Here is a 24,266-nt window from a genome sequence, read left to right as displayed (position 1 = left end):
CTCCATACGGATGTGTATACAGCTGGGGCTGTATATCCACAGATGTAGCAGAGCTGAGGAAGCGCAGTACCACAGCTTGCTCTACTCTCCATATGGATGTGTATACAGCTGGGGCTGCTGCGAATATATGCACAGATGTAGCAGAGCCGAGGCAGCGCGGTACCACAGCTTGCTCTACTCTCCATACAGATGTGCATACAGATGGGGCTGCTGCGTATATGCACAGATGCAGCAGAGCCGAGGCAGCACGGTACCACAGCTTGCTCTACTCTCCATACGGATGTGCATACAGATGGGGCTGCTGCGCATATGCACAGATGTAGCAGAGCCGAGGCAGCGCGGTACCACAGCTTGCTCTGCTCTCCATATTGATGTGCATACAGATGGGGCTGCTGCGCATATGCACAGATGTAGCAGAGCCGAGGCATCGCAGTACCACAGCTTGTTCTACTCTCCATACGGATGTGCATACAGCTGGGGCTGCTGCGTATATGCACAGATGTAGCAGAGCCGAGGCAGTGCGGTACCACAGCTTGTTCTACTCTCCATACGGATGTGCATACAGCTGGGGCTGCTGCGCATATGCACAGATGTAGCAGAGCCGAGGCAGCGCAGTACCACAGCTTGTTCTACTCTCCATACGGATGTGCATACAGCTGGGGCTGCTGCGCATATGCACAGATGTAGCAGAGCCGAGGCAGCGCGGTACCACAGCTTGCTCTGCTCTCCATATTGATGTGTATACAGATGGGGCTGCTGCGCATATGCACAGATGTAGCAGAGCCGAGGCAGCGCAGTACCACAGCTTGTTCTACTCTCCATACGGATGTGCATACAGCTGGGGCTGCTGCACATATCCACAGATGTAGCAGAGCTGAGGCTGCGCGGTACCACAACTTGCTCTACTCTCCATACGGATGTGCATACAGATGGGGCTGCTGCGTATATGCACAGATGTAGCAGAGCTGAGGCAGCGCGGTACCACAGCTTGTTCTACTCTCCATACGGATGTGCATACAGCTGGGGCAGCTGTGTATATGCACAGATGTAGCAGAGCTGAGGCACCGCAGTACCACAGCTTGCTCTACTCTCCATACGGATGTGTATACAGCTGGGGCTGCTGCGTATATGCACAGATGTAGCAGAGCTGAGGCAGCGCGGTACCACAGCTTGCTCTACTCTCCATACGGATGTGTATACAGCTGGGGCTGCTGCGTATATGCACAGATGTAGCAGAGCTGAGGCAGCGCGGTACCACAGCTTGCTCTACTCTCCATACGGATGTGCATACAGATGGGGCTGCTGCGTATATGCACAGATGTAGCAGAGCTGAGGCAGCACGGTACCACAGCTTGTTCTACTCTCCATACGGATGTGCATACAGATGGGGCTGCTGCGTATATGCACAGATGTAGCAGAGCTGAGGCAGCGCGGTACCACAGCTTGTTCTACTCTCCATACGGATGTGCATACAGCTGGGGCAGCTGTGTATATGCACAGATGTAGCAGAGCTGAGGCACCGCAGTACCACAGCTTGCTCTACTCTCCATACGGATGTGTATACAGCTGGGGCTGCTGCATATATGCACAGATGTAGCAGAGCTGAGGCAGCGCGGTACCACAGCTTGCTCTACTCTCCATACGGATGTGTATACAGCTGGGGCTGCTGCGCATATGCACAGATGTAGCAGAGCTGAGGCAGCGCGGTATCACAGCTTGTTCTACTCTCCATACGGATGTGTATACAGCTGGGGCTGCTGCGCATATCCACAGATGTAGCAGAGCTGAGGAAGCGTGGTACCACAGCTTGCTCTACTCTCCATATGGATGTGTATACAGATGGGGCTGCTGCGCATATCCACAGATGTAGCAGAGCTGAGGCAGCGCGGTACCACAGCTTACTCTACTCTCCATATGGATGTGTATACAGCTGGGGCTGCTGCGTATATGCACAGATGTAGCAGAGCTGAGGCACCGTAGTACCACAGCTTGCTCTACTCTCCATACGGATGTGTATACAGCTGGGGCTGCTGCGCATATCCACAGATGTAGCAGAGCTGAGGCAGCGCGGTACCACAGCTTGCTCTACTCTCCATATGGATGTGTATACAGCTGGGGCTGCTGCGTATATGCACAGATGTAGCAGAGCTGAGGCACCGCAGTACCACAGCTTGCTCTACTCTCCATACGGATGTGTATACAGCTGGGGCTGCTGCGCATATCCACAGATGTAGCAGAGCTGAGGCAGCGCGGTACCACAGCTTGCTCTACTCTCCATATGGATGTGTATACAGCTGGGGCTGCTGTGTATATGCATAGATGTAGCAGAGCCGACACGCGGACGCAGGTGCATCACCGCCAACCACAATTGGCTAATTATTAGCAGCTCATCGCCAACAACAATCCGCAGATGAAGTCGCGGGCAGAAGCTAGTAGGTCACATAGTAGATATAGGGGCTATACTGGGGCAGGGTGTACGCAGTATTGTTTAGGGGTGTCCTCACCTCCGGCGGGGTACAGGCTGTTGTACTTTTCGGAGCACGTTCTCAGACACTCCTTCTCACTGTTGAATAAGTTGCCACCATTCATTGGGTCCTTCAGGTGGATGACTCTGCAGGTGTCCTGGGTGTGGTCGTACGTCCACCTCACTTCTGCTCCTCTGGGGTCCTCCAGCACTGAACCCAAACACTGGCTATCTGAGGAAAAGGATTGGAAAAAGTTACTCCGAAGCAGAGGAGGAAGGAGGACACGTATAGGCGGTCACACAGAGGAGGACACGTACAGGCGGTCACACAGAGGAGGAAACGTACAGGAGGTGACACAGAGGAGGACACGTACAGGTGATCACACAGAGGAGGACACGTACAGGAGGTGACACAGAGGAGGACACGTACAGGAGGTGACACAGAGGAGGACACGTACAGGAGGTGACACAGAGGAGGACACGTACAGGAGGACACGTACAGGCGATCACACAGAGGAGGACAAGTACATGAGGTGACACATAGGAGGACACGTACAGGAGGTGATACAGGAGGACACGTACAGGAGGACATGTACAGACAGTCACACAGAGGAGGAAGGAGGATACATATAGGCGGTCACACAGAGGAGGACACATACAGGAGGTGATACAGGAGGACACGTACAGGAGGTGACACAGAGGAGGACACGTACAGGAGGACACGTACAGACAGTCACACAGAGGAGGAAACGTACAGGAGGTGACACATAGGAGGACACGTACAGGAGGACACGTATAGGTGGTCACACAGAGGAGGACACGTAGAGGAGGACACGTACAGGAGGTGATACAGGAGGACACGTACAGGAGGTGATACAGGAGGACACGTACAGGAGGACATGTACAGACAGTCACACAGAGGAGGACACGTACAGGAGGACACGTATAGGCGGTCACACAAAGGAGGACACGTATAGGAGGTCACACAGAGGAGGACACGTACAGGAGGACACGTATAGGTGGTCACACAGAGGAGGACACGTATAGGCGGTCACACAGAGGAGGACACGTACAGGAGGTGACACAGAGGAGGACACGTACAGGAGGACACGTATAGGCGGTCACACAGAGGAGGAAACGTACAGGAGGTGACACAGAGGAGGACACGTACAGTTGGTGATACAAAGGAGGGCACGTGCAGGAGGTCACACAAAGGAGGAAACGTACAGGAGGTCACACAGAGGAGGACACGTACAGGAGGACACGTATAGGCGGTCACACAGAGGAGGACACGTATAGGCGGTCACACAGAGGAGGACACGTACAGGAGGACACGTATAGGTGGTCACACAGAGGAGGACACGTAGAAGAGGACGTGACACCGAGGAGGACACGTACAGGAGGTGACACCGAGGAGGACACGTACAGGAGGTGACACAGAGTAGGACACGTACAGGAGGACACATACAGGCAATCACACAGAGGAGGAAACGTACAGGAGGTGACACAGAGCAGGACACGTACAGGAGGCGACACAGAGGAGGACACGTACAGGAGGCGACACAGAGGAGGACACGTACAGGAGGCGACACAGAGGAGGACACGTACAGGAGGCGACACAGAGGAGGACACGTACAGGAGGCGACACAGAGGAGGACACGTACAGGAGGACATGTATAGGCGGTCACACAGAGGAGGACACGTACAGGAGGACACGTATAGGCGGTCACACAGAGGAGGACACGTACAGGAAGACACGTATAGGCGGTCACACAGGAGGACACGTACAGGAGGTGACACAGAGGAGGACACGTACAGGAGGTGACACAGAGGAGGACACGTACAGGAGGTGACAGAGGAGGACACGTACAGGAGGACACATACAGGCAATCACACAGAGGAGGAAACGTACAGGAGGTGACACAGAGCAGGACACGTACAGGAGGCGACACAGAGGAGGACACGTACAGGAGGCGACACAGAGGAGGACACGTACAGGAGGCGACACAGAAGAGGACATGTACAGTTGGTGATACAAAGGAGGGCACGTGCAGGAGGTCACACAAAGGAGGAAACGTACAGGAGGTCACACAGAGGAGGACACGTACAGGAGGACACGTATAGGCGGTCACACAGAGGAGGACACGTATAGGCGGTCACACAGAAGAGGACACGTACAGGAGGACACGTATAGGCGGTCACACAGATGAGGACACGTACAGGAGGACACGTATAGGTGGTCACACAGAGGAGGACACGTACAGGAGGTGACACAGAGGAGGACACATACAGGAGGTGACACAGAGGAGGACACGTACAGGAGGTCACGTATAGGCGGTCACACAGAGGAGGACACGTATAGGCGGTCACACAGAGGAGGACACGTACAGGAGGACACGTATAGGTGGTCACACAGAGGAGGACACGTACAGGAGGACACGTATAGGCGGTCACACAGAGGAGGACACGTACAGGAGGTGACACAGAGGAGGACACGTACAGGAGGACACGTATAGGTGGTCACACAGAGGAGGACACGTACAGGAGGTGACACAGAGGAGGACACGTACAGGAGGTGACAGAGGAGGACACGTACAGGCAATCACACAGAGGAGGACACGTACAGGAGGTGACAGAGGAGGACACGTACAGGCAATCACACAGAGCAGGACACGTACAGGAGGCGACACAGAGGAGGACACGTACAGGAGGCGACACAGAAGAGGGCATGTACAGGCGGTCACACAGAGGAGGACACGTACAGGCAATCACACAAAGGAGGAAACGTACAGGAGGTGACACAGAGGAGGACACGTACAGGAGGACATGTACAGGCAATCACACAGAGGAGGAAACGTACAGGAGGTTACACAGAGCAGGACACGTACAGGAGGCGACACAGAGGAGGACACGTACAGGAGGCGACACAGAAGAGGGCATGTACAGGCGGTCACACAGAAGAGGGCATGTACAGGCGGTCACACAGAGGAGGACACGTACAGGCGGTCACACAGAGGAGGACACGTACAGGCAATCACACAGAGCAGGACATGTACAGGAGGTGACACAGAGGAGGACACGTACAGGAGGCTGATTGATTACGACATGTTCTTCCCTTTTCTGCATAAATCTTGTGGTATTTGGCTAAGTGGGCGTGTCAGGGTGTGTCAGGCTCCGCCCTTTTATGGCATTTACAAAACCAGATCTAACCGTTATGATGTAGGCGGTCATGTGACCACTGTAGCTATATACTCAGTATGGTTAAAAAAAGACACAAGTCCATCAAGTTCTATCAGGGGACAGGACGGCCTCTAAGTCTCTACATTTCCACAACCAGGCATCTAAACCATTTATAAAGTTGTCATCTGTGACCAGTTCCTGGGGTAGGCAATTCCACAGATTCACAGTCCTTACAGTAGAGAACCAGCTCCTAGAGTAGGCTATACCACAGATTCACAGTCCTTATAGTATACAATCAGTTCCTGGGGTAGGCTATTCCACAGATTCACATTCCTTATACTAGAGAACCAGCTCCTAGGGTAGGCTATACCACAGATTCAATCCTTATAGCATAGAACCAGCTCCTGGGGTAGGCTATTCCACAGATTCAGTCCTTACAGTATAGAACCAGCTCCTGGGGTAGGCTATTCCACAGATTCAGTCTTTACAGTATAGATCCCGGTCCTGGGGTAGGCTATTCCACAGATTCAGTCTTTACAGTATAGATCCCAATCCTGGGGTAGGCTATACCACATATTCCCAGCCCTTACAGTATAGATCCCGGTTCTGAGGTAGGCTATTCCACAGATTCAGTCTTTACAGTTTAGATCCCGGTTCTGGGGTAGGCTATTCCACAGATTTAGTCTTTACAGTATAGATCCAGGTCCTGGGGTAGGCTATTCCACAGATTCAGTCTTTACAGTATAGATCCCGGTTCTGAGGTAGGCTATTCCACAGATTCAGTTCTTACAGTGTAGAAGCCTTGTCAGTACTGGGGATCATCTTTCCTCCATAAGGAGGGAGCGCCCCATTGTCCCACAAGTACCCCCAGGTCCTCCTCCACCAATGACCCCCCCAGCATTACTCCCCCTAGGACATATGTTATATTATTACCCAAAGACAGAACTTTACATGTATCCGCATTGCACCTCGTCTGCCATGTGCCCCACACAGGGTGTGAATGAGAAACACTGGGGCAGATTTACCAATCCAGTGTAATAATAATTAAAAAAACAAAAACACACATACTCCCCTGTCCAGGGGTGAACCTAGTCTTTGTGCCGCCTGAGGTGGATGTCAGAAATCCGCCCCCCGGAGGGGCGGAGCCGAGCGGAGGGGCGGAGCCTAGCGGAGGGGCGGAGCCTAGCGGAGGGGGGGCAGAGCGAAGGGGGCGGATTGGGACAGAGGGGGCGGAGTGGGCGGCGTTAGCAGGCAGAGAGCAGGCAGGGAGAGGACCTGCTCTCTGCTAAGCATGAGGGGCGGCCGCTCGAGCAGCGCTGTGTCCAGAGGGTTGCGCCAATCCACCGCTCGGTGACGCTAAGCCAGTCCAGGACAGCAAAAATGCCGCCCCCCCGGAGCCCCGACATAGCGCCGCCTGAAGCGGTCGCTTCAGGTTGCCTCATGGGAGGTGCGGCGCTGCCCCTGTCCCCCGATGCTCCCCTGTCCCCTGATGCTCCCCTGTCCCCCGATGCTCCCCTGTCCCCCGATGCTCCCCTGTCCCCCGATACTCCCCTGTCTCCTGATACTCCCCTGTCCCCTGATGCTCTAGTGTCCTCCGATGCTCCCCTGTCCCCTGATGTCTTCCGATGCTCCCCTGTCCCCTGATGCTCTAGTGTCCTCCGATGCTCCCCTGATGCTCTGGTGTCCTCCGATGTTCCCCTGTCCCCTGATGCTCTGGTGTCCTCCGATGCTCCCCTGTCCCCCGATGCTCCGGTGTCCTCCGATGCTCCCCTGTCCCCTGATGCTCTGGTGTCCTCCGATGCTCCGGTGTCCTCCAATGCTCCCCTGATGCTCTGGTGTCCCCCGATGCTCCCCTGACCCCCTGATGCTCTGGTGTCCCCCGATGCTCCCCTGACCCCCTGGTGCTCTAGTGTCCTCCGATGCTCCCCTGTCCCGCGATGCTCCGGTGTCCTCCGATGCTCCCCTGTCCCCCTGATGCTCTGGTGTCCTCTGATGTTCCCCTGTCCCCCTGATGCTCTGGTGTCCTCCAATGTTCCCCTGTCCCCCTGATGCTCTGGTGTCCTCCAATGCTCCCCTGTCCCCTGATGCTCCCCTGTCCGCTGATGTCTTCCGATGCTCCCCTGTCCCCTGATGCTCTGGTGTCCTCCGATGCTCCCCTGTCCCCTGATGCTCTGGTGTCCTCCGATGCTCCCCTGTCCCCCGATGCTCCGGTGTCCTCCAATGTTCCCCTGTCCCCCTGATGCTCTGTTGTCCTCCGATGCTCCCCTGTCCCCTGATGCTCTGGTGTCCTCCGATGCTCCCCTGTCCCCTGATGCTCTGGTGTCCTCCGATGCTCCCCTGTCCCCCGATGCTCCGGTGTCCTCCGATGTTCCCCTGTCCCCTGATGCTCTGGTGTCCTCCGATGCTCCGGTGTCCTCCAATGCTCCCCTGATGCTCTGGTGTCCCCTGATGCTCCCCTGACCCCCTGATGCTCTGGTGTCCCCCGATGCTCCCCTGACCCCCTGGTGCTCTAGTGTCCTCCGATGCTCCCCTGTCCCCTGATGTCTTCCGATGCTCCCCTGTCCCCTGATGCTCTGGTGTCCTCCGATGCTCCCCTGTCCCCCGATGCTCCGGTGTCCTCCGATGCTCCCCTGTCCCCTGATGTCTTCCGATGCTCCCCTGTCCCCTGATGCTCTGGTGTCCTCCGATGCTCCCCTGTCCCCCGATGCTCCGGTGTCCTCCGATGCTCCCCTGTCCCCCTGATGCTGTGGTGTCCTCCGATGTTCCCCTGTCCCCTGATGCTCTGGTGTCCTCCGATGCTCCCCTGTCCCCTGATGCTCTGGTGTCCTCCGATGCTCCCCTGTCCCCCTGATGCTCTGTTGTCCTCCGATGCTCCCCTGTCCCCTGATGCTCTGGTGTCCTCCGATGCTCCCCTGTCCCCTGATGCTCCGGTGTCCTCCAATGTTCCCCTGTCCCCCTGATGCTCTGTTGTCCTCCGATGCTCCCCTGTCCCCTGATGCTCTGGTGTCCTCCGATGCTCCCCTGTCCCCTGATGCTCTGGTGTCCTCCGATGCTCCAGTGTCCTCCAATGCTCCCCTGATGCTCTGGTGTCCCCCGATGCTCCCCTGACCCCCTGATGCTCTGGTGTCCCCCGATGCTCCTCTGACCCCCTGGTGCTCTAGTGTCCTCCGATGCTCCCCTGTCCCGCGATGCTCCGGTGTCCTCCAATGCTCCCCTGTCCCCCTGATGCTCTGGTGTCCTCTGATGTTCCCCTGTCCACCTGATGCTCTGGTGTCCTCCGATGCTCCCCTGTCCCATGATGCTCTGTTGTCCTCCGATGCTCCCCTGTCCCCTGATGCTCCGGTGTCCTCCGATGCTCCCCTGTCCCCCTGATGCTCCCTTGTCCTCCGATGCTCCCCTGTCCCCTGATGCTCTGGTGTCCTCCGATGCTCCCCTGTCCCCTGATGCTCTGGTGTCCTCCGATGCTCCCTTGTCCTCCGATTCTCCCCTGTCCCCTGATGCTCCCCTGTCCCCCTGATGCTCCCCTATCCTCCGATGCTCCCCTGTCCCCCGATGCTCTGATGTCCTCCGATGCTCCCCTGTCCCCTGATGCTATGGTGTCCTCCGATGCTCCCCTGTCTCCTGATGCTCTGGTGTCCTCCGATGCTCCCCTGTCCCCTGATGCTCTGGTGTCCTCCGATGCTCCCCTGTCCCCCGATGCTCCGGTGTCCTCCGATGCTCCCCTGTCCCCTGATGCTCTGGTGTCCTCCGATGCTCCCCTGTCCCCCGATGCTCCGGTGTCCTCCAATGCTCCCCTGACCCCCTGATGCTCCGGTGTCCTCCGATGCTCCCCTGTCCCCTGATGCTCTGATGTCCTCCGATGCTCCCCTGTCCCCCTGATGCTCTGGTGTCCTCCAATGTTCCCCTGTCCCCTGATGCTCTGGTGTCCTCCGATGCTCCCCTGTCCCCCTGATGCTCTGGTGTCCTCCATTGTTCCCCTGTCCCCTGATGCTCTGGTGTCCTCCGATGCTCCCCTGTCCCCCTGATGCTCTGGTGTCCTCCAATGCTCCCCTGTCCCCCTGATGCTCTGGTGTCCTCCAATGCTCCCCTGTCCCCCTGATGCTCTGGTGTCCTCCAATGTTCCCCTGTCCCCTGATGCTCCGGTGTCCCCCGATACTCCCCTGTCCCCCGATACTCCCCTGTCCCCCGATACTCCCCTGTCCCCCGATACTCCCCTGTCTCCTGATGCTCCCCTGACCCCCTGATGCTCTGGTGTCCTCCGATGCTCCCCTGTCCCCTGATGCTCTGGTGTCCTCCAATGTTCCCCTGTCCCCTGATGCTCTGGTGTCCTCCGATGCTCCCCTGTCCCCTGATGCTCTGGTGTCCTCCAATGTTCCCCTGTCCCCTGATGCTCTGGTGTCCCCACGGTGCTCCCCTGTCCCCCAATGCTCCGGTGTCCCCACGGTGCTCCCCTGTCCCCCAATGCTCCGGTGTCCCCACGGTGCTCCCCTGTCCCCCAATGCTCCGGTGTCCCCACGGTGCTCCCCTGTCCCCCAATGCTCCGGTGTCCCCACGGTTCGGTCCGGTTCTGCTGCTTGGCTGTCTTCTTGCAGTGGAATTCCATGCCGGTTGTGATGTCCTGGGTCCCTTCCACTAAAGCTTCTGATTTTCGGTCTTAGTCCTTGGTTTTCTGTTCACCGCACCCCAAGGGTGCCAGGAATCTTGTTGCTGCAGCTGCTGCACTCAGAGAGGAACCCCCTGAACATTTGGTTTCAGTGCTGTCAGCGGAGTTGTGGCCAGGAGCTGGTTGGCAAATTACAGGAATTGCGTTTTTATTGGTTTATGTGCATCGGTGTATCATGTGACGTCATACAAGCGCAGTCACTGGTCTCCTGGTGGGAGGGCTCTGGGTAACATTAGGTGGTCATCGGAGGTCTCCTTTAATGAGTGGAGTTTATAGACCTAAGTCCCAAGTCCACAGTCATAGTGATTGAGTCATAGATACTGGTCTAGAGTCTCAGATACTGGTCGAGGCACAGCAACGTGATGGATACCAGTGAGAGTCACAGATACCAGCAGCACGATGGATACTGGTCTAGAGTCAAAGATACTGATCTAGAGTCACAGATACTGGTCTAGAGTCTCAGATACTGGTCTAGAGTCTCAGATACCAGCAGCGTGATGGATACTGGTCTAGAGTCTCAGATAGCAGCCTAGCGTCATAGATACTGGTCTAGAGTCTCAGATACTGGTCTAGAGTCATAGATACTGGTCTAGAGTCTCATATACTGGTCTAGAGTCATAGATACTGGTTGAGGCACAGATACCAGCAGAGTGATACTGGTCTAGAGTCACAGATACCTGTCTAGAGTCGTAGATATTGGTCTAGAGTCTCAGATACTGGTCTAGAGTCACAGATACCTGTCTAGAGTCATAGATACTGGTCTAGAGTCTCAGATACTGGTCTAGAGTCACAGATACTGGTCTAGAGTCATAGATACTGGTCTAGAGTCTCATATACTGGTCTAGAGTCATAGATACTGGTCTAGAGTCTCAGATACTGGTCTAGAGTCATAGATACTGGTTGAGGCACAGATACCAGCAGAGTGATACTGGTCTAGAGTCACAGATACCTGTCTAGAGTTGTAGATACTGGTCTAGAGTCTCAGATACTGGTCTAGAGTCACAGATACCTGTCTAGAGTCATAGATACTGGTCTAGAGTCTCAGATACTGGTCTAGAGTCACAGATACTGGTCTAGAGTCATAGATACTGGTTGAGGCACAGATACCAGCAGAGTGATACTGGTCTAGAGTCACAGATACCTGTCTAGAGTCATAGATACTGGTCTAGAGTCTCAGATACTGGTCTAGAGTCTCAGATACTGGTCTAGACTCATAGATACTGGTTGAGGCACAGATACCAGCAGAGTGATACTGGTCTAGAGTCACAGATACCTGTCTAGAGTCGTAGATACTGGTCTAGAGTCTCAGATAGCAGCCTAGAGTCATAGATACTGGTCTATAGTCTCAGATACTGGTCTAGAGTCTCAGATACTGGTCTAGACTCATAGATACTGGTTGAGGCACAGATACCAGCAGAGTGATACTGGTCTAGAGTCACAGATACCTGTCTAGAGTCGTAGATACTGGTCTAGAGTCTCAGATAGCAGCCTAGAGTCATAGATACTGGTCTATAGTCTCAGATACTGGTCTAGAGTCTCAGATACTGGTCTAGACTCATAGATACTGGTTGAGGCACAGATACCAACAGAGTGATACTGGTCTAGAGTCACAGATACCTGTCTAGAGTCGTAGATACTAGTCTAGAGTCTCAGATACTAGTCTAGAGTCATAGATACTGGTTGAGGCACAGCAGCGTGATGCATACTGGTGAGAGTCATAGATACTTGTCTAGAGTCATAGATACTGGTTGAGGCACAGATACCAGCAGAGTGATACTGGTCTAGAGTCACAGATACCTGTCTAGTGTCGTAGATACTGGTCTAGAGTCTCAGATACTGGTCTAGAGTCACAGATACCTGTCTAGAGTCATAGATACTGGTCTAGAGTCTCAGATACTGGTCTAGAGTCACAGATACTGGTCTAGAGTCATAGATACTGGTTGAGGCACAGATACCAGCAGAGTGATACTGGTCTAGAGTCACAGATACCTGTCTAGAGTCGTAAATACTGGTCTAGAGTCTCAGATAGCAGCCTAGAGTCATAGATACTGGTCTATAGTCTCAGATACTGGTCTAGAGTCTCAGATACTGGTCTAGACTCATAGATACTGGTTGAGGCACAGATACCAGCAGAATGATACTGGTCTAGAGTCACAGATACCTGTCTAGAGTCGTAGATACTGGTCTAGAGTCTCAGATAGCAGCCTAGAGTCATAGATACTGGTATATTGTCTCAGATACTGGTGAGAGTCTCAGATACTGGTCTAGAGTCATAGATACTGGTTGAGGCACAGATACCAGCAGAGTGATACTGGTCTAGAGTCACAGATACCTGTCTAGAGTCGTAGATACTGGTCTAGAGTCTCAGATAGTAGCCTAGAGTCATAGATACTGGTCTATAGTCTCAGATACTGGTCTAGAGTCTCAGATACTGGTCTAGACTCATAGATACTGGTTGAGGCACAGATACCAGCAGAGTGATACTGGTCTAGAGTCACAGATACCTGTCTAGAGTCGTAGATACTAGTCTAGAGTCTCAGATACTAGTCTAGAGTCATAGATACTGGTTGAGGCACAGCAGCGTGATTCATACTGGTGAGAGTCATAGATACCTGTCTAGAGTCACAGATACTGGTTGAGGCACAGATACCATTATGGTGATACTGGTCATGTGTCACAGATTCTGGTCCAGAGTCACAGATACCTGTCTATAGTCTCAGATACTGGTCTAGAGTCTCAGATACTGGTCTAGAGTCATAGATACTGGTTGAGGCACAGATACCAGCAGGGTGATACTGGTCTAGAGTCACAGATACCTGTCTAGAGTCATAGATACTGGTCTAGAGTCTCAGATACTGGTCTAGAGTCATAGATACTGGTCTATAGTCTCAGATACTGGTCTAGACTCATAGATACTGGTTGAGGCACAGATACCAACAGAGTGATACTGGTCTAGAGTCACAGATACCTGTCTAGAGTCGTAGATACTAGTCTAGAGTCTCAGATACTGGTCTAGAGTCATAGATACTGGTTGAGGCACAGCAGCGTGATGCATACTGGTGAGAGTCATACATACCTGTCTAGAGTCATAGATACTGGTTGAGGCACAGATACCAGCAGAGTGATACTGGTCTAGAGTCACAGATACCTGTCTAGTGTCGTAGATACTGGTCTAGAGTCTCAGATACTGGTCTAGAGTCACAGATACCTGTCTAGAGTCATAGATACTGGTCTAGAGTCTCAGATACTGGTCTAGAGTCACAGATACTGGTCTAGAGTCATAGATACTGGTTGAGGCACAGATACCAGCAGAGTGATACTGGTCTAGAGTCACAGATACCTGTCTAGAGTCGTAAATACTGGTCTAGAGTCTCAGATAGCAGCCTAGAGTCATAGATACTGGTCTATAGTCTCAGATACTGGTCTAGAGTCTCAGATACTGGTCTAGACTCATAGATACTGGTTGAGGCACAGATACCAGCAGAATGATACTGGTCTAGAGTCACAGATACCTGTCTAGAGTCTCAGATACTGGTCTAGACTCATAGATACTGGTTGAGGCACAGATACCAGCAGAGTGATACTGGTCTAGAGTCACAGATACCTGTCTAGAGTCGTAGATACTGGTCTAGAGTCTCAGATAGTAGCCTAGAGTCATAGATACTGGTCTATAGTCTCAGATACTGGTCTAGAGTCTCAGATACTGGTCTAGACTCATAGATACTGGTTGAGGCACAGATACCAGCAGAGTGATACTGGTCTAGAGTCACAGATACCTGTCTAGAGTCGTAGATACTAGTCTAGAGTCTCAGATACTAGTCTAGAGTCATAGATACTGGTTGAGGCACAGCAGCGTGATGCATACTGGTGAGAGTCATAGATACCTGTCTAGAGTCACAGATACTGGTTGAGGCACAGATACCATTATGGTGATACTGGTCATGTGTCACAGATTCTGGTCCAGAGTCACAGATACCTGTCTATAGTCTCAGATACTGGTCTAGAGTCTCAGATACTGGTCTAGAGTCATAGATACTGGTTGAGGCACAGATACCAGCAGGGTGATACTGGTCTAGAGTCACAGATACCTGTCTAGAGTCATAGATACTGGTCTAGAGTCTCAGATACTGGTCTAGAGTCATAGATACTGGTTGAGGCACAGATACCAGCAGGGTGATACTGGTCTAGAGTCACAGATACCTGTCTAGAGTCATAGATACTGGTCTAGAGTCTCAGATACTGGTCTAGAGTCATAGATACTGGTTGAGGCACAGATACCAGCAGGGTGATACTGGTCTAGAGTCACAGATACCTGTCTAGAGTCATAGATACTGGTCTAGAGTCTCAGATACTGGTCTAGAGTCACAGATACTGGTCTAGAGTCATAGATACTGGTTGAGGCACAGATACCAGCAGGATGATACTGGTCTAGAGTCTCAGATACTGGTCTAGAGTCATAGATACTGGTTGAGGCACAGATACCAGCAGGATTATACTGGTCTAGAGTCTCAGATACTCGTCTAGAGTCATAGATACTGGTTGAGGCACAGATACCAGCAGAGTGATACTGGTCTAGAGTCACAGATACCTGTCTAGTGTCGTAGATACTGGTCTAGAGTCTCAGATACTGGTCTAGAGTCACAGATACCTGTCTAGAGTCTCAGATACTGGTCTAGAGTCATAGATACTGGTTGAGGCACAGATACCAGCAGAGTGATACTGGTCTAGAGTCACAGATACCTGTCTAGAGTCGTAGATACTGGTCTATAGTCTCAAATACTAGTCTAGAGTCATAGATACTGGTTGAGGCACAGCAGCGTGATGCATACTGTTGAGAGTCATACATACCTGTCTAGAGTCATAGATACTGGTTGAGGCACAGATACCATTATGGTGATACTGGTCATGTGTCACAGATACTGGTCCAGAGTCACAGATACCTGTCTATAGTCTCAGATACTGGTCTAGAGTCTCGGATACTGCTCTATAGTCTCAGATACTGGTCTAGAGTCTCAGATACTGGTCTAGAGTCACAGATACTGGTCTAGAGTCATAGATACTGGTCTAGAGTCTCATATACTGGTCTAGAGTCTCAGATACTGGTCTAGAGTCATAGATACTGGTTGAGGCAGAGATACCAGCAGAGTGATACTGGTCTAGAGTCACAGATACCTGTCTAGAGTCGTAGATACTGGTCTAGAGTCTCAGATACTGGTCTAGAGTCACAGATACCTGTCTAGAGTCATAAATACTGGTCTAGAGTCTCAGATACTGGTCTAGAGTCACAGATACTGGTCTAGAGTCATAGATACTGGTTGAGGCACAGATACCAGCAGAGTGATACTGGTCTAGAGTCACAGATACCTGTCTAGAGTCGTAGATACTAGTCTAGAGTCTCAGATACTAGTCTAGAGTCATAGATACTGGTTGAGGCACAGCAGCGTGATGCATACTGGTGAGAGTCATAGATACCTGTCTAGAGTCATAGACACTGGTTGAGGCACAGATACCAGCAGAGTGATACTGGTCTAGAGTCACAGATACCTGTCTAGAGTCGTAGATACTGGTCTAGAGTCTCAGATACTGGTCTAGAGTCACAGATACCTGTCTAGAGTCATAGATACTGGTCTAGAGTCTCAGATACTGGCCTAGAGTCACAGATACTGGTCTAGAGTCATAGATACTGGTTGAGGCACAGATACCAGCAGAGTGATACTGGTCTAGAGTCACAGATACCTGTCTAGAGTCGTAGATACTGGTCTAGAGTCTCAGATAGCAGCCTAGAGTCATAGATACTGGTCTATAGTCTCAGATACTGGTCTAGAGTCTCAGATACTGGTCTAGACTCATAGATTCTGGTTGAGGCACAGATACCAGCAGAGTGATTCTGGTCTAGAGTCACAGATACCTGTCTAGAGTCGTAGATACTGGTCTAGAGTCTCAGATAGCAGCCTAGAGTCATAGATACTGGTCTATAGTCTCAGATACTGGTCTAGAGTCTCAGATACTGGTCTAGACTCATAGATACTGGTTGAGGCACAGATACCAGCAGAATGATACTGGTCTAGAGTCACAGAAACCTGTCTAGAGTCGTAGATACTGGTCTAGAGTCTCAGATAGCAGCCTAGAGTCATAGATACTGGTATATTGTCTCAGATACTGGTGAGAGTCTCAGATACTGGTCTAGACTCATAGATACTGGTTGAGGCACAGATACCAGCAGAGTGATACTGGTCTAGAGTCACAGATACCTGTCTAGAGTCGTAGATACTGGTCTAGAGTCTCAGATAGTAGCCTAGAGTCATAGATACTGGTCTATAGTCTCAGATACTGGTCTAGAGTCTCAGATACTGGTCTAGACTCATAGATACTGGTTGAGGCACAGATACCAGCAGAGTGATACTGGTCTAGAGTCACAGATACCTGTCTAGAGTCGTAGATACTAGTCTAGAGTCTCAGATACTAGTCTAGAGTCATAGATACTGGTTGAGGCACAGCAGCGTGATGCATACTGGTGAGAGTCATAGATACCTGTCTAGAGTCACAGATACTGGTTGAGGCACAGATACCATTATGGTGATACTGGTCATGTGTCACAGATTCTGGTCCAGAGTCACAGATACCTGTCTATAGTCTCAGATACTGGTCTAGAGTCTCAGATACTGGTCTAGAGTCATAGATACTGGTTGAGGCACAGATACCAGCAGGGTGATACTGGTCTAGAGTCACAGATACCTGTCTAGAGTCATAGATACTGGTCTAGAGTCTCAGATACTGGTCTAGAGTCATAGATACTGGTTGAGGCACAGATACCAGCAGGGTGATACTGGTCTAGAGTCACAGATACCTGTCTAGAGTCATAGATACTGGTCTAGAGTCTCAGATACTGGTCTAGAGTCATAGATACTGGTTGAGGCACAGATACCAGCAGGGTGATACTGGTCTAGAGTCACAGATACCTGTCTAGAGTCATAGATACTGGTCTAGAGTCTCAGATACTGGTCTAGAGTCACAGATACTGGTCTAGAGTCATAGATACTGGTTGAGGCACAGATACCAGCAGGATGATACTGGTCTAGAGTCTCAGATACTGGTCTAGAGTCATAGATACTGGTTGAGGCACAGATACCAGCAGGATGATACTGGTCTAGAGTCTCAGATACTCGTCTAGAGTCATAGATACTGGTTGAGGCACAGATACCAGCAGAGTGATACTGGTCTAGAGTCACAGATACCTGTCTAGTGTCGTAGATACTGGTCTAGAGTCTCAGATACTGGTCTAGAGTCACAGATACCTGTCTAGAGTCATAGATACTGGTCTAGAGTCTCAGATACTGGTCTAGAGTCACAGATACTGGTCTAGAGTCATAGATACTGGTTGAGGCACAGATACCAGCAGAGTGATACTGGTCTAGAGTCACAGATACCTGTCTAGAGTCATGGATACTGGTCTAGAGTCACAGATACTCGTCTAGAGTCATAGATACTGGTTGAGGCACAGATACCAGCAGAGTGATACTGGTCTAGAGTCACAGATACCTGTCTAAGAGTCATAGATACTGGTCTAGAGTCACAGATACTGGTCTAGAGTCATAGATACTGGTTGAGGCACAGATACCAGCAGAGTGATACTGGTCTAGAGTCACAGATACCTGTCTAGAGTCGTAGATACTGGTCTATAGTCTCAAATACTAGTCTAGAGTCATAGATACTGGTTGAGGCACAGCAGCGTGATGCATACTGTTGAGAGTCATACATACCTGTCTAGAGTCATAGATACTGGTTGAGGCACAGATACCATTATGGTGATACTGGTCATGTGTCACAGATACTGGTCCAGAGTCACAGATACCTGTCTATAGTCTCAGATACTGGTCTAGAGTCTCGGATACTGCTCTATAGTCTCAGATACTGGTCTAGAGTCTCAGATACTGGTCTAGAGTCACAGATACTGGTCTAGAGTCATAGATACTGGTCTAGAGTCTCATATACTGGTCTAGAGTCTCAGATACTGGTCTAGAGTCATAGATACTGGTTGAGGCAGAGATACCAGCAGAGTGATACTGGTCTAGAGTCACAGATACCTGTCTAGAGTCGTAGATACTGGTCTAGAGTCTCAGATACTGGTCTAGAGTCTCAGATACCTGTCTAGAGTCATAAATACTGGTCTAGAGTCTCAGATACTGGTCTAGAGTCACAGATACTGGTCTAGAGTCATAGATACTGGTTGAGGCACAGATACCAGCAGAGTGATACTGGTCTAGAGTCACAGATACCTGTCTAGAGTCGTAGATACTAGTCTAGAGTCTCAGATACTAGTCTAGAGTCATAGATACTGGTTGAGGCACAGCAGCGTGATGCATACTGGTGAGAGTCATAGATACCTGTCTAGAGTCATAGATACTGGTTGAGGCACAGATACCAGCAGAGTGATACTGGTCTAGAGTCACAGATACCTGTCTAGAGTCGTAGATACTGGTCTAGAGTCTCAGATACTGGTCTAGAGTCACAGATACCTGTCTAGAGTCATAGATACTGGTCTAGAGTCTCAGATACTGGTCTAGAGTCACAGATACTGGTCTAGAGTCATAGATACTGGTTGAGGCACAGATACCAGCAGAGTGATACTGGTCTAGAGTCACAGATACCTGTCTAGAGTCGTAGATACTGGTCTAGAGTCTCAGATAGCAGCCTAGAGTCATAGATACTGGTCTATAGTCTCAGATACTGGTCTAGAGTCTCAGATACTGGTCTAGACTCATAGATTCTGGTTGAGGCACAGATACCAGCAGAGTGATACTGGTCTAGAGTCACAGATACCTGTCTAGAGTCGTAGATACTGGTCTAGAGTCTCAGATAGCAGCCTAGAGTCATAGATACTGGTCTATAGTCTCAGATACTGGTCTAGAGTCTCAGATACTGGTCTAGACTCATAGATACTGGTTGAGGCACAGATACCAGAAGAGTGATACTGGTCTAGAGTCACAGATACCTGTCTAGAGTCGTAGATACTGGTCTAGAGTCTCAGTTAGCAGCCTAGAGTCATAGATACTGGTCTATAGTCTCAGATACTGGTCTAGAGTCTCAGATACTGGTCTAGACTCATAGATACTGGTTGAGGCACAGATACCAGCAGAGTGATACTGGTCTAGAGTCACAGATACCTGTCTAGAGTCATAAATACTGGTCTAGAGTCTCAGATACTGGTCTAGAGTCACAGATACTGGTCTAGAGTCATAGATACTGGTTGAGGCACAGATACCAGCAGAGTGATACTGGTCTAGAGTCACAGATACCTGTCTAGAGTCGTAGATACTAGTCTAGAGTCTCAGATACTAGTCTAGAGTCATAGATACTGGTTGAGGCACAGCAGCGTGATGCATACTGGTGAGAGTCATAGATACCTGTCTAGAGTCATAGATACTGGTTGAGGCACAGATACCAGCAGAGTGATACTGGTCTAGAGTCACAGATACCTGTCTAGAGTCGTAGATACTGGTCTAGAGTCTCAGATACTGGTCTAGAGTCACAGATACCTGTCTAGAGTCATAGATACTGGTCTAGAGTCTCAGATACTGGTCTAGAGTCACAGATACTGGTCTAGAGTCATAGATACTGGTTGAGGCACAGATACCAGCAGAGTGATACTGGTCTAGAGTCACAGATACCTGTCTAGAGTCGTAGATACTGGTCTAGAGTTTCAGATAGCAGCCTAGAGTCATAGATACTGGTCTATAGTCTCAGATACTGGTCTAGAGTCTCAGATACTGGTCTAGACTCATAGATTCTGGTTGAGGCACAGATACCAGCAGAGTGATACTGGTCTAGAGTCACAGATACCTGTCTAGAGTCGTAGATACTGGTCTAGAGTCTCAGATAGCAGCCTAGAGTCATAGATACTGGTCTATAGTCTCAGATACTGGTCTAGAGTCTCAGATACTGGTCTAGACTCATAGATACTGGTTGAGGCACAGATACCAGAAGAGTGATACTGGTCTAGAGTCACAGATAGCTGTCTAGAGTCGTAGATACTGGTCTAGAGTCTCAGTTAGCAGCCTAGAGTCATAGATACTGGTCTATAGTCTCAGATACTGGTCTAGAGTCTCAGATACTGGTCTAGACTCATAGATACTGGTTGAGGCACAGATACCAGCAGAGTGATACTGGTCTAGAGTCACAGATACCTGTCTAGAGTCGTAGATACTAGTCTAGAGTCTCAGATACTAGTCTAGAGTCATAGATACTGGTTGAGGCACAGCAGCGTGATGCATACTGGTGAGAGTCATAGATACCTGTCTAGAGTCATAGATACTGGTTGAGGCACAGATACCATTATGGTGATACTGGTCATGTGTCACAGATACTGGTCCAGAGTCACAGATACCTGTCTATAGTCTCAGATACTGGTCTAGAGTCTCGGATACTGCTCTATAGTCTCAGATACTGGTCTAGAGTCTCAGATACTGGTCTAGAGTCATAGATACTGGTTGAGGCACAGATACCAGCAGGGTGATACTGGTCTAGAGTCACAGATACCTGTCTAGAGTCATAGATACTGGTCTAGAGTCTCAGATACTGGTCTAGAGTCATAGATACTGGTTGAGGCACAGATACCAGCAGGATGATACTGGTCTAGAGTCTCAGATACTCGTCTAGAGTCATAGATACTGGTTGAGGCACAGATACCAGCAGGGTGATACTGGTCTAGAGTCACAGATACCTGTCTAAGAGTCATAGATACTGGTCTAGAGTCACAGATACTGGTCTAGAGTCATAGATACTGGTTGAGGCACAGATACCAGCAGAGTGATACTGGTCTAGAGTCACAGATACCTGTCTAGAGTCGTAGATACTGGTCTATAGTCTCAAATACTAGTCTAGAGTCATAGATACTGGTTGAGGCACAGCAGCGTGATGCATACTGGTGAGAGTCATACATACCTGTCTAGAGTCATAGATACTGGTTGAGGCACAGATACCATTATGGTGATACTGGTCATGTGTCACAGATACTGGTCCAGAGTCACAGATACCTGTCTATAGTCTCAGATACTGGTCTAGAGTCTCGGATACTGCTCTATAGTCTCAGATACTGGTCTAGAGTCTCAGATACTGGTTGAGGCACAGCAGCATGATGCATACTGGTGAGAGTCATGGATACCTGTCTAGAGTCATAGATACTGGTTGAGGCACAGATACCAGCAGGGTGATACTGGTCTAGAGTCACAGATATCTGTCTAGAGTCATAGATACTGGTCTAGAGTCACAGATACCATTATGGTGATAATGGTCACGCGTCACAGATACTGGTCTAGAGTCACAGATACCATTATGGTGATACTGGTCTAGAGTCACAGATACTGGTTGAGTCACAGATACCATTATGGTGATACTGGTCACGGGGTCACAGATACTGGTCTAGAGTCACAGATACCATTATGGTGATACTGGTCACGGGTCACAGATACTGGTCTAGAGTCACAGATACCATTATGGTGATACTGGTCACGGGTCACAGATACTGGTCTAGAGTCACAGATACCATTATGGTGATACTGGTCACGGGTCACAGATACTGGTCTAGAGTCACAGATACCATTATGGTGATACTGGTCACGGGTCACAGCTACTATCAGAGTGACAGATATGGCGGGATCACAGATAACACCAGTCAGATAAGATCCAATCTGACATGTTCTAACCACAATAACAGGAGAAGACGCCTCTAATGTGACAAGTGATTCTGGAACCTTCCTATGACTGAACATGACTATGGTGAATCTTCTAGAACAGACGAGGGTGCGGCACTAGAGCGGTCACAATACTCAGTGGAAGGAGTCTCCACTCCGTAATACCAGGAGACATCGCGACTATCTGACATGACTGGCGTCTCCCACCATGACCACTAGCCTTCAGTAGAGCCGACCCAGAAGGGGGCGCTGAGTGTTGGCCCTCACATCTGGGGCCCATAGGTCTTATGTGGAGTCTTCTTACCTTGTGCTCTTGTGACGCCGGCCAGGAGAAATCCTAGGAATATCCACATGGGGCTCATTGTCTTCAGAGGAGGGTCTGTCACCAGGGATGGTGGTGGGGCCTACAACGTTGTAAACACGGCTACGGGGAGGAAGACTCCGTCCGGCTGTTGTCTGGGAGTAGAATGATCTTTGGATCTTGTGTGTTGAGTAGATAATGTGTCCTTCCTGATAACGCCGGAGAAGCCAATAGAGGAAGAAGATTTATGGGGCCAATATTACACAGGAGATAAGACCTAAAGCGGCCCAGAGGAGAGGACGTCACCTGCCCCGAGCCCACATATGTCTGCCCACGTCCAAGGAGTCACAAGATTCCTGCCACTGAGAGCGACAATCAGTACGTCTTGGTTCTTCTCACTTCCTGATGTTTCCGCCACTTTCCTTCTCTTTGGTCATGTAATGGTACATGTATAAGCAATGCTAACCCCTATATCACCCCCCGCTACCCCCTATATCACCCCCCCCGCTACCCCCTATATCACCCCCTGCTACCCCCTATATCACCTCCTGCTACCCCCTATATCACCCCCCCACTACCCCCTATATCACCCCCCCGCTACGCCCTATATCACCCCCCCCGCTACCCCCTATATCACCCCCCCGCTACCCCCTATATCACCCCTCGCTACCTCCTATATCACCCCCTGCTACCCCCTATATCACCCCCTGCTACCTCCTATATCACCCCCTGCTACCCCCTATATCACCCCCCGCTACCCCCTATATCACCCCCCCGCTACCCCCTATATCACCCCCCGCTACCCCCTATATCACCCCCCTGCTACCCCCTATATCACCCCCCCGCTACCCCCTATATCAACCCCTGCTACCCCCTATATCACCCCCTGCTACCTCCAATGCCACCCCTGCTACCTCCTATATCACCCCCCCTGCTACCTCCTATATCACCCCCTGCTACCCCCTATATCACCCCCTGCTACCCCCTATATCACTCCCCGCTACCCCCTATATCCCCCCCGGCTACCCCCTATATCACACCCCCGTTACCCCCTATATCACCCCCCCGCTACCCCCTATATCACCCCCCCCGCTACCCCCTATATCACCCCCCACTACCTCCTATATCACCCCCCGCTACCCCCTATATCACCCCACGCTATCCCCTATATCACCCCCCCGCTACCCCCTATATCACCCCCCGCTACCTCCTATATCACCCCCTGCTACCTCCTATATCACCCCCTGCTACCTCCTATGTCACCCCCTGCTACCTCCTATATCACACCCCCGTTACCCCCTATATCACCCCCCCCGCTACCCCCTATATCACCCCCCCCGCTACCTCCTATATCACCCCCCGCTACCCCTATATCACCCCCCCGCTACCCCCTATATCACCCCCTGCTACCTCCTATATCACCCCCCGCTACCCCTATATCACCCCCCCCGCTACCCCCTATATCACCCCCTGCTACCTCCTATATCACCCCCCGCTACCCTCCTATATCACCCCCCGCTACCCCTATATCACCCCCCCGCTACCCCTATATCACCCCCCCGCTACCCCCTATGTCACCCCCTGCTACCCCCTATATCACCCCCCGATACCCCCTATATCACACCCCCGTTACCCCGTATATCACCCCCCCGCTACCCCCTATATCACCCCCCCGCTACCTCCTATATCACCCCCCGCTACCCCTATATCACCCCCCCGCTACCTCCTATATCACCCCCCGTTACCCCCTATATCACCCCCCGCTACCTCCTATATCACCCCCCGCTACCCCCTATATCACCCCCCGCTATCCCCTATATCACCCCCCCCGCTACCCCCTATATCACCCCCTTCTACCTCCTATATCACCCCCCGCTACCCCCTATATCACCCCCTGCTACCCCCTATATCACCCCCCGCTACCCCCTATATCACACCCCCGTTACCCCCTATATCACCCCCCCTCCC

At 51.2% G+C, this 24,266-nt stretch overlaps 1 protein-coding gene across 1 annotated transcript in view; it reads right to left on the bottom strand.

The window, feature by feature from the left end:
* Window positions 1-22,488, bottom strand: part of LOC142187387 (inter-alpha-trypsin inhibitor-like) — a 33,270-nt gene extending 10,782 nt beyond the window's left edge. Inside the window, exons 1-2 of the mRNA XM_075261591.1 lie at window positions 22,302-22,488; window positions 2,505-2,696 (exon numbers count right to left, since the gene is read on the bottom strand). Of these exons, the coding sequence (XP_075117692.1) occupies window positions 2,505-2,696; window positions 22,302-22,359 (250 nt within the window). The 5' untranslated portion in view covers window positions 22,360-22,488. The remainder of the gene's footprint in view (window positions 1-2,504; window positions 2,697-22,301) is intronic.
* Between the last annotated feature and the right edge of the window lie 1,778 nt (window positions 22,489-24,266).

The sequence above is a fragment of the Leptodactylus fuscus genome, unplaced genomic scaffold (assembly GCF_031893055.1).
Source record: "Leptodactylus fuscus isolate aLepFus1 unplaced genomic scaffold, aLepFus1.hap2 HAP2_SCAFFOLD_227, whole genome shotgun sequence".
NCBI classification, from domain to species: domain Eukaryota; kingdom Metazoa; phylum Chordata; class Amphibia; order Anura; family Leptodactylidae; genus Leptodactylus; species Leptodactylus fuscus.
Note: the sequence above shows the minus strand (reverse complement) of the source record. Positions and strands in the feature narration are given on the sequence as shown.